The sequence below is a fragment of the Lissotriton helveticus genome, chromosome 1_1, assembly GCF_964261635.1.
Source record: "Lissotriton helveticus chromosome 1_1, aLisHel1.1, whole genome shotgun sequence".
Lineage (NCBI taxonomy): Eukaryota > Metazoa > Chordata > Amphibia > Caudata > Salamandridae > Lissotriton > Lissotriton helveticus.
The window spans coordinates 1874680317-1874698741 of NC_136057.1; the positions used below are offsets into that span (position 1 = coordinate 1874680317).

The 18425-nt window shown below is 44.9% G+C and overlaps 1 protein-coding gene across 1 annotated transcript in view; it reads left to right on the forward strand.

Moving 5' to 3' along the window:
- The window catches only part of PAPPA2 (pappalysin 2), an 888990-nt gene that overhangs the window by 518909 nt on the left and 351656 nt on the right, over positions 1-18425 (forward strand). The window contains exons 10-11 of the mRNA XM_078650337.1: positions 132-325; positions 4182-4334. Of these exons, the coding sequence (XP_078506463.1) occupies positions 132-325; positions 4182-4334 (347 nt within the window). The remainder of the gene's footprint in view (positions 1-131; positions 326-4181; positions 4335-18425) is intronic.

The window sequence follows — 18425 nt, forward strand, 5'->3', positions numbered from 1 at the left end:
ATTTGTCAGAATAGGAATGGTATTCTAGTAAAAAGATCAAGTCATAGTTAACATTTTCTGAGAAATAGTTGATTATGGCATATGTGAAGGTTTTACCAATTAGGGTTTTTCTCTCCTCTGAACCTTTGCAGGATCGCCCAGCTTGTGTTACATTCATGATGGAGATGGGGTGTGCGAGACTTTTGAGAAGCAGAGCAGCATCATGGACTGTGGCTTCTACACACCGACGGGTTACGTCGACCAGTGGGCTTCTGAGGCCTACACTTCCCATGAGGACCCAAGCCAGTGTCCTGTTTCCATGGTAACCGGAGAGCCAGTGGCAAAGGTAAAGTTATGGCTGGCCATGGATCACAGTTGACCTTGCCTACAATATTTCACTGACGCAGCTGTTTTGGGGGAAGGGGCTGGTGAGGGCAGTCAAGCATAACTATTTTAATGAGATTGGTTAGGACAATTATTTGCAGTTTTGTTCTGATGGACACTTCTAACCTTAGATCCCTCTTCTGTTGAATTCCATGGGTGCCAGACTCTAACTGGAAACCTTTCCAGCAATTGCTACCACACAGGATAGCTGCTGCCATCAGACTCCACTGCTACCTCATTTCACCTCCAGAAGTGACAGTGTGAAAGCTGTATGTAAGCACCACCCCTGCACCCTGACATAAATTACATGTTTTCAATGCCCTTCCATGTGCAGTCGGAGCTCCACTCCTGAAGTGTTGTCATTGCTTGACCAACCTCCAAAAGGATTTGGCTGACAGTACGCCTGGAATGACCTCCCTTATAACTACAGGTTTCAAGCCGCCCTGCACTAGTAGGAAGCAGATGTTCATGACAGATCCACAAGATGTCTGTCTTTGGTGTCTTGGATCAAAGTATGATTCTAAGCAATTTGACAAATGCTCTCTGATGTATTCAGTGGAAGACAAAGATTTATGTCACAGAGCTCAAAAGCATAGTCAATCACACTTCAAATGGAATACCTGTTCCCACTCCAAGCTCCGGTCTTGTTCCAGGCCCAGATCCTCAGGTAAGTCTAGAACAAAGTACAAGCATAAGCCTTGGTGCCAACACCAGACGTTGAGGTGGAAGCCCTCCATGACTTCCACTCCAAGGAAAGTCTGTGCCAATCATCTGATTCCAGCCCCATTTCACAGCTGGAGCTGATGCACCCTGGGTTCTCAGGGGCCATCTGTGATTCCCTGAAGGAGGAATTGCTGCCACTTTTATGGATTGATCTGGGCCACCCATGGAGCGCCTTCAGGATGACGTATCCACCAGGGCCTCATGCTGAACCTTCACCAGCAGGGTCTTTTCTGGCACCTACTGACTATGTTAGGCCTCCACTGATGCATCAATTCATACCGCCAATCCCTTGCCAAAGACCATGTTGCCAATGCCAGCTGTGATTACAAAGATGTCAGTCCCGGATTCAACCTCAACGCCAGTCACAGCTGATATTGCTAGATCTCAGCCAATGTCTCTCCACGAGATAACTTAGTCACAACCAGTTTTGGAATGTTCTCCAGCAGTGCCTCTGCCTCAGCACAAGTACCTTCAGCACCTTGTTTGCCTCAACTTCAGATTTATAGGGAATTCATTATGCCCCACATCGTGTGGATTATGAGGAAGGGGCTGATGATTTGCCCCCTCACTACATTGATGATGAACTTATGTAGTCTTTATACCTCATCAGAAAAATAATTGGACTCCCCACTGGTCCCCATCACAGATAAAAGTGCCTATTTTGCTGTAGTTGTATGGAGGGAAGTAAACTTTTGCAATTACAATTGCCTACTGAAGAAACTAAGGCTAACCTAACTGAAATGATAGATCCTGACCTTTCATCTTCGGAGCCTTTTCTGCCCTTCAATTAAGCCGTAAAAAACAATCTGTCTACATTATGGGTGAAGCAATGCTCGGTGCTGTGATGTGCCACCCTATTGCTAGATGTCACAGGCCTATTCCAGGTGACCTAGGCTTTTTGACTCAGCACCCTTCCCTGGAAAGCCATGTAGTGCAGGCTTCCTCCAGCAAAGTGTAGCATAATACCTTTCCCACTGCTCAGCCTGACAGAGATTCTAAACATATTGATGTTATTGGCAAGAGGGTGCTCTCCTCCACCTGCTCTTTGAACTCTTTGAATGAGGTCTGTCTGCTAGGTAGGCACATGCACACCATCAGGGACATGGCGAGTGGGATCTTGTCCTCTGTTTCTGAGGAGTTTAGAAATACTTTTGCCCATATGGTCCATGATGGAGAGGATACAGCACAGCACTTCTTGCACACTAGACTGAACACCACAGACAGTGTGGACTGTGCTATGGCCACTAGCATAAATATTCATCATCACGCTTGGAGGAAGGCACCCTAAATCTTTCTCCAGGGACATGCAGGCATCACTTGTAAACATCACTGTCACACCCAAGAGCAACTGGAATATGTAGCGAAAGAAAATTATCGATCCTATTCTAGAAAGGATGCTCTTCCTGGTGCAGCTTGGGTATCCAAAAATATTGGAGTAGACATCTCACTCACTTAATCGTGACAAGTTTCATCATACATCCATACAGTAGGTTTAATTGAGGAAGTATGTTCAATACAAAACCCTAAGAAACTATTTATCCACACCCCAGGTACCATATGCTAAAGGAACCCTTTGAGTATACCTGTAGGTATTTTGAACCTTCTAACTCTTATCTGGATCCCTGCTAATCCAGTCAAATTTAATCTAAGATCTCCCATTTCTCTTTGGTTGAGTCCGCCCTGGTGGTATCATCCTGCAAGTGTGTAGATAGGCGCCGATGATGATGCATGTCACGATTAGTTAGTGGGTTGGATTCGTTAGTGCGTTAGATCAGTAAGTGGGAATCTAACACCCAATCCTTGTTTCAAACTTTCAAAAGATAGGTGTATTCTGAGGGTAAAGAAGCATGGAGGAAGAAGAAACAACATTGGGAGTACAACCCAAGGATTACTTAGAAGCATGTGCCAGTGCTGCCAAATGCCAGAGTGCTGAATGTCAAGGCTGTCTAATCTTGATTTCACCTCATGCCTCTTTCTCCCCCCCCCACCCTTCTTTTCTCTTTATTTAACTTGCAGGTTATTTTTCTTCCTTCTCCTTTTGCCTCTGTTTTCCTATCCCACTATGATGATGAAAATGAAAGCCTTGTCCCCAAAACCTTTGTCCCCACCTGCAAAAACCAGCACAATTTAAGTGATGTTACAGCCCATCTCTCTGACTCAGCTCTCTATTAGGAAGGAGGCAGACAGACAGACATACACTGCAAGTATAATGTCTCAAAAGTGCCTGGCTTCTGATTTATTTTATTATTGTCAAAAGGTGTGCCTTTTGTCACTATCTCGTTCAGAATTATCACATGCCACTGGGGAGCTGGTGAACAATTATTCAGCACCAGGCCTGTTTCCTATTCCAACGATGTGGGAATCCAATGGGTGAATTTTCCATGAGCATACACTGGATGTATGACGTTAGAACGCATACATTGACAACGCGTACCTTTACAACGCGTTCGTAACAACGAAAGTTGTTACCACGCATTGCGCTGGGGGGCGCAAAATTGATTAATTTAATTTACTATTCCAACACCAGTCCCCGTGGATAGTAGGGAAGGTGTTGGGATAGTAAATTAAATCATTTACTATCCTTGAGCGCCCCCCAGTGCAATGCGTGGTAACAACTTTCGTTGTTACGACCGCGTTGTAAAGGTATTCCGTGGTAATGCTTGCGTTCTAAACGCTGCATACCGCATACACTATTGCAAATGGTTTCTTCTTGTCTTCCTAAGGAACCAGAATCCCTCCAACTAGGGTATGCTTTGCTCCTGAGCTCGTCAAATTAGGCAAATTCTCCCCTCTTCCATTCTCTTTTCTTGATCCATACTGGTGATTTCTGTTGTGGCCGAACCGCCTTGGGACTCACACTTGATTCCTCTGGCAGTGGAGGGCCCTTCTTTATTAGAGAGGTCTGATGCATCTCTCCTGCCTTGGTTTTGATCATGCCTGGAACATGAGTGGCTCACTATAACTCTTGGAGTAAAGATGTTTTTTGGGGATCTCTGCTGCATGTTTCCATAGTCTTCACTCATGGGGCAGCTTCTCGTTTTCATTCCTGGATCGTTTTTTTAACCCCCTCTTTGTTTTTTAACTACTTCATGCAGGTCTGTAAGTCATACTTATCCAATGCCATCTCCGAGCCACCCTCTGCCTGGTTTCCTTGTATGGCTAGGCAAGTTGATGCCTGGGGCCCAGAAGAGGAGGAGATGCCCATGACCTCCAATGGCAATGAACAGGATGAGAGGGTCTGGCTAAAAGTAAGTCAAGCCCAGTATGTATTTATCTTCTGTTAATGATGCACTATGGTCTGTTCTGGGTGCTTCTACAGGCTGTTGTGAGGTTGCAGTTATGTTCATGAGGATGTAGTGCCACATTTTAGCATATCGCTTAGACATGCTTATGAGATGTTTCCTCTGTAGTGCTTAATTTGAGCCAGTGAAGGGGTGGAGAAGCCAATAAGAAACCCAGCACAGAGAGAGCTGGGTGTCTTAGATGGTGTGCTATGCATTTCAAAGACTGCATTGATGTTGTCTTGATTCTTTCTAGAGAATTACTGTTCTTCTTACCTTCTAGCCTGCACTGATGACTTTGCAATGTAAACAATAATAAAGCTGTGTTCCTATAAGAACTGTCTGTTGTATCTTAGACAATAGACTGGTGACAAGGATGGGGGGTGGGCAACAGGGGGTTGTGGGGGTGTCACACGGTGGAGTGTGGGGGGGGGGGTCATGATTGTGGGAGCGAGCTTCACAAAAAAAATGCAAAAAATAACAACTTTCCGCTGGGTCCCGGGTCCCATGTTTCTGGTCCTGCTCCTGCTTCCGACTTCAGGAAGAGGAAGCAGCAGCCTTCCTCCTCTAAGCAAATCCGACTGCTGCAATGCAGCACTGTAATTGGTCTGAGTGCCGTGACACGGAGCTCTGCCAGGGGCTGTAGGGGTGTGCATGTTCTCCATGAAGGATGTAATGCAGCCTGCATGTAGAGGGGGAAGTGCGCATGACTGGTTTGGGCGGCCCGAGAGGGCTGACCAAACAGTCACTGCGCACTTAGGAGTGGGCAAACCACTCCTCCCCTGTTCTGCTCCGTGAGCAGAGCAGTCTCGCCCACCAGCCCGCCCGCAAAGAAAACAGAAAATGATAATAACTTAAAGTTATTATCATTTTATATTTCCTTCGATTTCCACTGCTCGAAATCAGTGGGGAGACACTCCTCCACCATAGAGGAGGAGCCGCCACTGCCAGGTGCTTCCTATTGAGGTGCAAAGGGTGGTGTTGTCAGATGAGGATCAGAAGTCATGCACAGAACCCTATACAAAAAGGGTGGATTATGAGTGTTACATATTCAAATCAACTTATTAATATACCAGTGAATCATTTGACTCTTTTTACATTGCCGAGTGCACATTGTAACAACGTGTTGGCTTTAAAGTCTCAAATCATTGCTTAGTTGGAGTCCCTCATCATTCATAAAACTACTTCTACAGAAGCCTCTTTAACTGGAAGACATCCTCGACACGGCAAGTTTCAAGTCAAAATGTGTTTGTTTCAGAAAGAATGTGCCATTAGAACAGTGAAAGACACCGTGGCTGCAGAAAATTGCTGCAACTTGAGGTATTGCCAGAAGACTGGGCTCAGGCAGCAGCTACAGCCTCATGTATCCAGCGGCTGACAAGAAATACCACGAACATGGCAAGTGGGTCGTTTCACAAATATGTCCAGGCAAGCAGATGAAGAAACAATGGGGCTTATTCAGAAACCCCGTGCGCTGCTGTTGCGTCACTTTTTGTGACACACCGATGGTGCAGTGTGAGGCACCATATATATAATGCCACGTAAAGCCACCTTGCTTGGCTTTTCGTGGCCTTGTAAATACTGCCCCATATCGCGCATCAGTTTGCATGAAAGGGGCATGCCATGGGTGTTGCTGTGAGTGTTCCCATGCATCACCAATGGATTCTGCTGCATTTCCAGAATCCCGAGAAATCATAAACCTGGAAATGCGTTAAAATACTATGCCTCCCCAGGGGAGGCATGAGGAGGTGCGATGAGGAGAAATGTTTAATTTCTATTACTTTTTTCCTCTTTCTATGTGTGCTAAATTCGGCAGCACACATCGAAAGAGGAAAACACCTTGTGTGATTGTTTTTGTGCAGGAAGGTGCCCCTTCCTGCACAAAAACAATCATCCCTTCAACGCAGGCACCCTTGCACCATGGTGTAAGGGTGCCTGCGTTGGCACATGGCAGCCAATTGTGCACCAGCGCAGGGGAGAACAAAGTGATCTGTCGTATCACTGTAGATATGATGCATCCCTTTGCTTCCAAAGTAATGCAGCGCGGTGCAGCCAAATGGCTTGCATTACTTTGTTGTAGATAAGGCCCAACGAGGTTAAGCCATTTATTCCCAGAAAGGGTGTCCCATGAGACACCTGCTAAAGTCCAGACAACCATCTGTGTCAAGACACAAAGCCATAAAGTTCAACAGACAGATCATCATTTCCTGAGTGCATCAAATTGAACACCAAAACCTTTTTCTCATTGAAAGGTAGTTTATTGTTTTATCAATGATGCTGACTGATGATGATGAACTGATCAGACTAATACCTGATAGCCTCCGTGGTGGACGCTGGTTCCCTGTTAACATCATAAATGAGGAAGAAATTGCTTGCCTGCCAAGGGACCCTTAGTTTCACTACAAGAGACATAGCTATCCCTACAGATACATGGCAGCCATGCATGCGTTACTTTAGACCCGTAGTACTCAACATATGGCCCAGGGGCCGCATGCAGCCTTCCTGACCTTCACATGTGACCCCCCGGGCAACATCAGCACTGGGCTGCTGTTTACTTCAGGAAGCACTAGCCTTTAAAAATATTTAAAATAGAGGGGAACAAGTTTATTTTCAGGCTAAATGAAGTAAAAGAAAAGAAGAAAATAAGGAGCTGTGCAAAACGTAACTTTAGGAAAACATTAATTTCTTAATACATCTTGCAATAAACTTGTGAAAATATGATAAAGTCTCTTCAAATTTCAAAAGAATATTTCATTACCATGCAGAAGAACATCAGAATAGATAAGTGCATTCTGAAGTAATGTATTCAAAACTGCCTTGTTTCAAAAATGAGTGTAGAAATATTCATGCCTCCTTACACCCTGACAATAAAGCCAATAATGGACTAAGAGACAAGTCAGTTGCCACGTGGAGCCCTCTGAATTGTCAAGGTTGTTATTATACATGGGCAACTTTATAATTTATTAAATCAAACACAAGAGATTAGTACAGTATGTATCCTGAACTCATGTATTTCAAGGTGCTCTTATATGTCATATTGAAGAAAAAGGAGGTAAAGAGAAATTAGGCAATTGTCTCAGATCAAACAGTTAGGTCAAGTGGGGAAGCCAGGATTGATCCTAGATTTTATGGTTTCACATTGTGCAATTCTATTTATTTCAATTCTGTTCAATGATCAAGTGACTTGCTGTTTACACCTGTGTCTCCCAAAGTAGTGATAGCAAGCAGAAAGGCTTACCCCATGGTACAGTAGGGGGTAGCTATTCAGATACAGAATAACACAGTATTGTCAAATCTACGACTCTTCCAGATACTAGGAACTTAATTTAGAGAACAGTATGGATTGAAACCCTTAAAAATCCTCCATGACTCACTGACCACAACATGTATGTGATTTGCTTCCCCTACACTCACCTTAACCCCCCACAAAGCCCTAGATCCACCATGCTGCCATTAATGCAGCCCTCAGGCACATCAAAGGCCATAGTTTGTGGACCCTGGGGAAATGTTTGTGAGCACCCATGCTTTAGACCGACACTGGCACATGAAAGCCATCGTGCAACATGTGATGTTCATGTCATAGAAGTAGCTGCTGACATAGGCAGCCTGCTAAGCTTCGCGCCTGCCATAAAACTGTACTGTTGCAGGATCTCTGTCTTCTAATTGCTGGGTGCCAATGTCAGAGGAGTAGAATGCTGAATATCTGTTTCCAAATCAATTTATGGTTCAAATGTATTTATTGATTTGAACACGTACCGTTACCTGCGACCCGATGGCAAGGTACGATCAGAAAACTCAAATTTCCCACCACTGCGAAAAATGATTTCTTTCATTTCAGAGGATAGGATTTGTAGAAGAGATGCTCACTGTGTCTCAAAGAGCTTTGCTGTTGCTGCAAGAGAGTTGCAATATTTTCCATTCTTAGTATGTGCACTAGGCGGGGTATTGAGTCGCTCACATTCATTGGCCTCCCTTTGCCCCACAATGCAGTTATGGTTTGTTTAGCTGCACTGGGGTTTAGTGACATCAATGTCCCCTTTTTTGTAATATAATAAGTAGATTTAAGGGTTAGCTGCACCAAGAATTGCATACGCCAGGAACCTGTGGAGTGGATCTGAAAAGTACTATCCTTAATGTCCAGGACTTCCACAAATATGCCCAGGACTTGTGGCATTCCCAGAGAAGATGGATCAAGGTGCTACCCCTAACACAACCTCTCCAGCATTTACAAGGGATGCGTTTGTCCCCTTCCCATTTTCGTAATCAAGTGTGAGGTACCAATAGGAGGCTATTTTTTATAGTGCTTCCTGTGTGATGGCTGTCTTTGCTGTGTTACAGACTCTGCTATATACCTCTCCGCATTCTCTCCCAGACAATTCTCTGCCAAACTGCTTTTCCACCTCCTTTTTCCAGGATTTTTGGAGGAGGTACCATCTTGTGATAGCATCTCAGAGATGTCTGAGATCTGTTTCTTGTTGTCTTCTTGCAATAGCACCCTCTGTACAATTTAGTAAAGTGTCTGCAGACCACAGGTCTAATGGAGGTATTCAAAGTCCAATGCAGAACCTTCATATAGTGAATACGTTCAGACTCAGGGATATCATATTGAGAGTGGATGCAGTGGCGGCTGCTCCCGATGTGATGTGGTAGGATGGCAGTGTGGTAGGGGATACATAAATACAAAAACAAGAAAAAACATTTAAAGATAAGTAAATTACAACTTACCTGACGCTGGGTCCTCTCCGTCTCACTGCTCAGGCTCCCAGATGCCAATCCCAGCACTTCTCCCATGCTGAGAATTACATTCTCAGCATGAGAGAAGCGCTGGGAATGATCTGAGTGGCCTGCACTCATACAGCGCCTGCGAGCCTGGGACTGATCGCCACCTGGCTATGCAACACAGCCGGGTGGAGAAATGCTAAGTGTGCATGGTGGTTTGGCCGGCCTAAGACAGCCGGCCAAACTGTCATGTGCTCTTAGGAGTTGCCCACAACACCTCCTGAAATTGAGGATGGCCTGGCCCGGCCCCCCCTGTGACTCGGCTACCCAGCAGAGCCAATGGTGAAAAAGAAATTGATAGTAAAATTACTTTATTATCATTGTATTTGTCATTGTTGCCTCTGATGGGTAGCAGCAGTGGGGTGACACTCCTCCGCCTTAGCAGAGGAGCCACCCCTGATTGGACATCCAGGAAATTTTTAAGTTCTGGGTCAGCAAATATGTCTCCAAGATTCTTGCACCTTTTTCATCTCCAGTTTTCAAATCCACAGGATGAATGTAGGCACCCTTGAAACAGCTATGGACTGCTTAACCACACTTTCCAGTTTGTTCCCCTTGTTTAGCTAGCAGGTTGCCCATCTCCCTGGGTCAGCTAACACCCCAAATGTAGAAATAATGCAAAAATGGAAAGGCAATATCTGGCATTTAATTCATAAAGTCTGAAATTAGAGCTCCAGTCACCTTGAAATTATTGTAGTTGAAAATGTAGTTCTTTATTATTCTTCCAATTTTCTTCATGAAATACAGCCATGCAACCGTGCGTTTGGCTCATACACGACACACGCTTCCTCAAGGCGACTATACCTCAGAAGTAAAGTGTCAATAGCATTCTCTGTACACTGGGTTCACCAACACTGTGCCTCTTAAGGTAAATACACTTATGTAACAACCAGGTCGCCACACATGCTTTCTTGATGTGTCACATAAGTTTACTTACGTTACGTCCAGTGTTGGTGAACACAGTTTATTGATCCAGGATGAATGCAGGGATTACTAAGAGTGGGGTCAGTGGTGAAGAGAAAGTAGTAAGGGCTTGTTAGAAATGGGGTTTCTGGTTGGCTAGGGTATACACCTAAGCCAGGCAGAACCCACTACTCTAGTCAGGGTAGGGAGTTACACACCCAAGATAAGCCCTGCTCACTCCCTTGGTAGCTTGGCAGATCAATCAGGCTTATTCCAGAAGCAGTGTGTAAAGCGTTTTCCACAACACACACACACACACACAAACATCACTAGGCACACCACAAAAAGAGACTCCACACAAGGTTATATAAAGATATCCTTTGTATTGCACATAAAACACATTAAACCATAATCACATAAATCACTGTGCCACTTGGCACTTGTCATGACATCATATAATCATAAATCACTTTGCCATGAGGCTGTGGTCATAACATTACAAGTTAGTGCACTCAAGTCAATACTTAAAGGGTGCAAACATTGTGAAAACACCATCAGAACACGGTACATATTATGCAGGTCCTGAAGTGATACTCATTATCCTATCAAATGCATGGCAACATGACATAAATCATAACATCAGGGCCTAAAATACAGATTTGGTCATACATAAATCATGGCTGCAGGGCATATTGCGCACATCCTGGCATTGTAAACCAAAATGCATCATAACATGAGGGCACAAACTGTAGCAGCAGGGTAAAGCACCCAAGAGACAGGAATCACCTATCACTCTGCAGACATGACAGTACAAGCATCAGACCAACCTGCATCAAAACATTAGGGCATAAAATGCAGCACTAACCCCCATGGATGAAAACCCATGCATTAGCATGTCACAATACCAGCAGGGACCAAAACATATTCCCAAAACGATCTAGGCTGTAGTATAAATGCAAGCCTATCAGGATGTATCTGGTACTGCTACATAGGGATCCGATGTCAGGAGGTGCAGTAATCCTCACAGGGAATCGAGGGCCTCCGTCGATGTTCCACCCAGTCCTGACAAGTGAGCCACAGTGCCCCAGGCATTTGCGCACAAGGTGGGGAGAGGCATATATCGCCTACCTATGCAGGGAGATCTCACTGGTTCCCCCACGTGTGACACAATGGTGTGCGGTTGCTCTCGTTCAGAACAACCACTGCAGCTGCCAACCCTATGAGGCCCAGCCTCTTTCTGGCTGACCGAGTTGTTCATACTCAGGGCAAAAGAGAAAAGTGTCCACCCTGTCAGTGACGGTGAGAAGATCTCTATGGGTCCCCCACGGCAGGATTTCCACAAGGGCAGCCACCTGCAAACATTCGGTGCAGCTGCTGCAATCTAGCTCCGTATGAGAGCCGGGGCAGGCTCCAGTGCAGGGCCCGCCAACTTGCTGATGTTAGCATTGCTCGGCAACGCGGAGACTCCTTGCCAAGGTTTGCTTTCAGCTTCATTGCTGCAATCTGGCCCACGTGCTGGAGGTGAAGTAGCGGCCCTCAGTGGGCACCGTCCCTGCCACGCGAGTCCTTCAGGAACTGTGCCGCGCCACGAGAAACCTCTCAGGAGGACACAGGGATCCTCGACCACGAAGGCACACTAAAGTGAGTGCCTGCTTGTGCCCTGGAGGCACTAAGTAGTGCATGTTTCATCACACAGGCCAGCCGGAGGCAGGCAAAGGGTTAAACAACGCGCGAGAGAAAACAGTTGCAGGCAGCCAGACATCGTGTCCCATGGCCAGTACCTCGAACACTTCCAGCATCCACAGAAAAGGGGAGCACCGGGGAACACAAGGTACAGGCAAGCAGCAAACCAGCACACTGGATTTCCTAGCAAAGTGGCCGAGTTTCTGGCAGCCCTACAGGCAGGCAGGTTGGCACTACAAAGCCCATACAATCCCACTGGTGATCTTTCTGGCAGCCCAGCAGTCCTTTGGTGCAGCATGCAGGGCCAGCAGAGTCTGGTTACAAGTCCCACACAGTCTCAAATCATGGGGTCAAAGTCCCTGTATTTATAGTGCAACACTCTTTGTTCTGGGGGTGCTTCAAATACTTTTCAAATGTGCACAACACCCCTATTTACTTCCCAAGCCGTGACCCCAGACACACTAAAGGGGGGCGGAGACAGCATTTTAAAAGTCAGGCACAGCTCTATTTAGTTGCAGGTGCAACTCCTCCCACCCCTCTAAATTGGGACCAGGTCTATTCAGGTGCAAAGGAAACTCCTCCCACTCCTCTAAATGCATCCAAGGTCTATACAGCCCAGCGCTGTGTAGACCAGGAAAGGCAGGACACACCTCAATCCCACCTTGACACTGTCTAGAGTGAATGCACATCCCCTTCTCCTGTCAGTCTCAACCAGACAGTGAATACACATCCAGGCATGGGAACAAAGAGTCGTAAGCATACAGAAATACCCACTTTTAAAAGTGCAAAAACAACAGTTGATGGACAGAATGCAGAACAATGTCATACATTCACCCCAATACAGAGAGCTGGGCCTTAAATCCATAGTTTTTTTGCTCAACATGCCATTCCAGCTTGAACCCAGCCATATGCAAATCAGTCTTGACCCTGTTCCCCATGGGAACAGTCCAGTCTGTACTGCCAAGCCAGGTCCTCCCTGGACTGGAAAGAAGCATCCTTGGACCGGTTTCGGGCTTTCAGCCCTCATCAGCCAGGATAGCTTGATTCCAGTGGCATGGAGAGCGCAGGACTCACGTCTGAGAATACCCGTCCCACTCGGGGTGACAAATGCACAAACAACAGTTGGTATCACTTTGTTCACCCTAAGTTGGCAGGGTATGCCCAGACGTGGGTTCCTTGCTCACTTTGCCACTGGATTCAAGATAGCCTGGCGGATGAGGGTTATGAACCCGAAACCGGTCCCAGGATGTTTGTTTCCGGTCCAGGCAAGACATGGCTTGGCAGTTCGGGCTGGACTGTTCCCATGAGGCACAGGGTCAGACTGATTTGCATATGACCATGTCTGAACTGGGGTGGTGGAGTGAGCTAAAGAATGATGATGGATTAAACCCAGATCAGTTGACTGGGGGTGAGTGTTGGATTTGCTCACACGCTCCATCCATCATCCCCTTTGGTATCATTTCTAAAAGTGGCATTGCAAAAATAGTAATATCAAATCAGCTTTCACAAATAAGCAAGATGTATTACTAGTAGTCCAAACATACCAAACATAACCACCCTACCCCTTTCATTTGCCACTGAAGAACATTTCAGGGAATTCCCAGTGCAAACCTATGAGATGGCAGCCTCACAGCAGTGAGAAACCAAATTGGCTGTTTGTCACTACCAGGACATGTGACACAGTTAAGGCACATGTCCTAACTTTTACCTACACAGCACCCTGTCCATAGGGCTAGCTAGGACCTACCTTAGGGGTGACTTATATGTCGTGAAAGGGGAGTTTCAGACATGGCAACCTCTTTCTATGCCATGTGACTGTGGCAATAAAGTGTGCGTGCAGGCGGTGCAGCGGCAGAGGCCTGAGACAGGATTGAAAGACTACTTCGGTGGATGGCACAGGCAGTGCTGCAGGCCCACTAGTAGAATTTTATTTACACGCCCTGGGCAAATGGGATACTGCTGTACAAGGGACTTACAGGCAAATTAAATATGACAAACAGGTGTAAACCAATCTTACCAAGTTTACAAGAGAGAGCACATGCACTTTAGCATTGATCTGCAGTGGAAAAGTGCCCAGAGTCATAAAACCAACAAAAACAGTTCATAAAAACAACAGGAGGAACGCAAAATGTTTGGAGATAACCCTGCAAAAAGGACCAGTTCCAACAGGGCTTCTTTCTCTCCTAAGCTATCCCAAACCACAAGTGTTACCTTTGTCATGCTGATGAACTGTCCTTTCTCTGTGTGCATAGAAGCCGATATAGACTCCTGCTACCGTATGGTCCATGAAGCACCAATGTTTTTCAGATTCATTTTACAACAAATCTACCATATATCTAATTTGCGGGGTCTTGTAGAATTGTTTAATGTTGGACATTCGAATCACCCCCTTCCTGACAGGATTTTGCGGCACACGGGAAGCTATTCTATGGTGTTTTCCTGGCCAGATTAACTTTTCTAGTGATTTCTTTAATTGGTGGGGGATGGATCCCTTCGCTGGGAGCAGAAGGATGGAGAACGCATGGAGAATGCTCAGCAGTGAGATCATCTTTATGACCGCTATACGACCTATCCATGAAAGCCTTCTCATATGCAATGTCTGTGTGTCTAATCGCACTAACTTGAGCAGAGTATTGTAAGGTGCTGGGTAATGTATTAGCTATCTGCATTCCTAATAGGAAACAGACGTATCTTACCATTGAAAGGGAAACTGCTGTCTAGGTTCTGTTATCTGTTCATGGGGGAGTGAAGGGTTTAGGGCCAGTGATTTATTTACGTTCTCTTGGAATCCTGAAACTCTACCATATGATTCTAATTCTGCCATTAAGGCTGGCGGAGTGCTGTTTGGGTGAGTAGTCATCAACATAAAGTTGTCTACATAAATATGTATCATCTGTCAGACTGTCCCCAGGCAGATCCCTCATATTTCCTTGTGGTATCCATGGTCCGACTGGGACAGAAACTAAAACTGGTTATCAAAATAAAAGTGGCCCAAGTAACAAATCAGACAGCTAAAAAAGTGCCCCACTTTTGCAATTAGGGGCAGTTTTGAACTTCTAAAGAGACTCTCTCTAGGAGTTTTGCCAGGGATGGGAGACTGCATGCATTTGTGCTTGCTCCAGGGAATGTTTGTGGTAGTGTCAGGGAAACCAACTGTAAAAACCGGCTCACCATACCATATAACAAGACCAGAAACTATAAGGCGGTCCAAACCTGATAGTCTAATCTTGGTGACCAAGGGTTCTAACATCCGATGATCAAACAGGATGGGGAGAGAGGGCCCCCCTGTCTTGGCCCTCTGTCAATATTAAAACAGAAGGAGGTGCAGCCATTAGCACTTATTGCCACCTAAGACTTAAAGACAGCAGCACAAGACCCAGCCTCTGAATCTTGATCCATGACCAACTGATACCAGTGTATCTTTTGAGAAAGGGCCACAGGACTCAATCAAACAGTTTGTCAGTGTCTAAGACTGCAAGAAAGCTCTCTTCTTTGTCCTCTGAACATTGTCCACTAGATGCAGGGTGGTATTGGTGTTGTTGCTATCACTCTGCCTAGGGATTATCCTGCCTGTTCTGGTTCTGTCCGTCTGGGCATACCCTTCCACAATCTGTCCATCAATATACCAGTGAAAATGTTCACGTTCATCAAGGAAATCGGACCGTACAATCTGCACAATGTATGTTCCTGCAGAGTTTTGGAATCACTGATGTAATGGTCTGTGACATTGTGTCTGGGATACCAGTAGTTAGTGAAAAGCTATTGTACCTACGAGATAGGTCAGGTATTAGCTGCCTAGCAAATGTCTAATGGAATAATGGAGTGTAGCTGTCTATACTGAAGAACTTAGCTATCTTCAACTCTCGTTTGGTGAACAGCACCTTACTAACTTTTATAGGTTCCTGTAATGGAGTAAAATTGCTCCTTCATAAGTTTAGTGAGTCGACTATAATGTAGGTATTCAGCAATCTCATTGAACAAGATGTCTTCACGGGAGTAAAGGGATTCACAGAAATCTCTAAAGCAGTTAACTAACATCAGCCCTTTATTTCCAAATCTATTTAGTAGAATAGGCAAATTGTAGTATCAACACATCCATTTGCACATTATTGAAGCTGGTGGCTTAGCACTTCAGGGTATCACTTTCTGCTTCCAAGAGTAAGTTAAACCTGAAATCAGATCAAGGAGTCATAAAGCCTGTAGAAGAGTTTCAACCATGATTCCTGTGTGCAAGAGACAGTATGTAGGACAAATTCATATTTGTGCAGACATGCTCCAACCATTTAAGGATATATAGTAAGAGATGCATCTCCTTCCCTGCATCCAAGACACAATTCATCAGTTAAGGGGTGTCCAATTTTTCTCCAAGTTAGATATAAATAAAGGCAATTATATGCTAGAGCTTGAAGAATTTTCCTGCTATGTACCCATACCCGTCACAATCAGATTTGGTGTGTCCTAATTAGCAGATGTTTTCCAGGAAGTGTTTAAGAGAATTATCAGATACACACCAAATTGCTTGAAATATAGAGATTACATTCCTGTGTTTGGGAATACCAAAGAACAACATCTCAATACCCTTGTTAAGGTTTGGGGTGCCTGTCATGAATTTAGCTTCTCATTCAACAAGGACAATTTTTACTTTTGAAATCTTTACTCTAATTTTATGGAAATGTTTTCCCAAACAATGGTATGCATCCAGACTCCAACAAGGAGGAAGTCCCAACCTCAGCATTTACTACTGACAATTTGTTAACTGTCAAATCATTCCTTGGTTTGGTGAGCTATTGTGCCAGATATATATTCGAGATTTTGCTTCAATAAGTAATCCCGCTGCATGACTTCACCAAGAAAGGTCAACCCTATTGATGGTCTCAATGGTATCAGACTGCTTCTGAAACAATCAGACTCCACATTGCCAAAGCAGATGACATGGTTTATTTTGACCCTGCCATACAAACAGAAACAATTCTGTCTCAACTTGATCCTGACCCTGAGGCATGCCAATGTGCTGTTTGGTATGCTTGCTGCAGCCAAACAGGCCCAAAGAAGAAATACTTCCAAGTAGAGGAAGAATGGCTGACCCTTGGATGGGCTTCTGAGTACTTGCACTTATTGGTACATGGGAAGCCTTTCACTGAGGAGGCTCATCATCATCAATCTGTTGTCTATTTTTGGCAAGTCCAAGAGACCCACCCCCATTGCACTAAATGATGGGGCTTGAGAGCTAAAGATTATTAACTCAACACCATCTACAAACAAACAATAGATCAGAATCCTTCCAGATTTGTCACACACTTCCCCCCTAACCAACTCCAATGCTATGTCATTGATCGCAAAGAAGTACATTTGTTATGTGATCTGCTAGGTGTGGTGTGCTGCCTTGGACAAAGAAGACATTATCAAAGTCTTTTAAGAATACTCAATTCTTCAAGCCGTGGCCGAAATGGATTCAATCACAATGACAGCATGAACTTGACATACTGCATAGGGGCGCTAGTGTCTGTGAGCAACTTGCTTTCCGACAAGCTCAATGTGCATTTGTATGAGCTAGAATGGTCTGTTTCTCTTGGGAACTTGCTTTGTTATCCCTCAATCTCTGTGACGTGAAGTTGCTGAACTGGCTCACGTAAGGACACTGGGGAATGGTGGTACGCAAGAGACTTTTGAGATAGAAGGCGTTGTTTCCATTCATTGGCAAACCAATGGAGAGGGGACTGTCTTATTTGCCAAGCCTTGGTAAAGCCACTCCTTCTGAACCTATCTCCATATCAGAACTGCTGGGAGAAATGTAGGATGAAGTTTTCATTTACTTCTTTGGGCCCATAGTTATGTGACCAATTTGTTCTAATGGGGATAGCTTAATTTTTCATGTTCCCTGATGTCATGGCAGCTCTTAGGACATCAGCTGATGTGGTTGATTTCTCCCCTGCGTAAGGTTTTTTTTTACTTATGGCATACCAACACTTTTTATATACAACAGTGCACCACCAAGCCGAGGTAGAGAGTTCTTGAAATTTGCAGAATACGCAGAGATTCATCAACACAAGATTACATCACTTTGTCCTCAGGTCATTGGAATTATGATTGATTTCATGACTGCACTACAGAAAGCCATGCACAGTGCCCAAATTACTAACTCCCATTTAATGGATTTGCTGTATCAGCCTGTGAGAGACTATCTTGACACCCTGCACCTCATGACTGTCCAAACTGCTATTTACATGAAAGATCAGCACTCATCTTCTTCCAGAAGGCTCTGAACTGCACTGCATCTTGAAAGAAGTGATATAGCATGATTGTGAGATGAAGGACAAGATGAAGATGTACACGGATCAAAGCAGACATGCAAGGGAGTGGAAATAATAACAAGAAGCTCAAAACACACCAGTTTGAAATACACATGTGAGGATGACCCAAACTATGAGCCTTATCCATAGATGATCATGGACATCAAGAGCTCCATCATCCTCTAGAGATGTGGGCTCACCATTACCCGTAACTGATCTTCCACATTTTGACGGGAGAATTCTGCCACCTCTTATCAACTGAAGAATTGTCGGACACCTGAGAAGGTTTAAGTAGAAATAGCTACTGTGATTGATTTTTTTTGCCTCATTCTTTTGACTCATTAAGATATTAACATCACCTCCATCTCCTGATCCTGAACCAGATCTAATTCCTCCGTCGTCC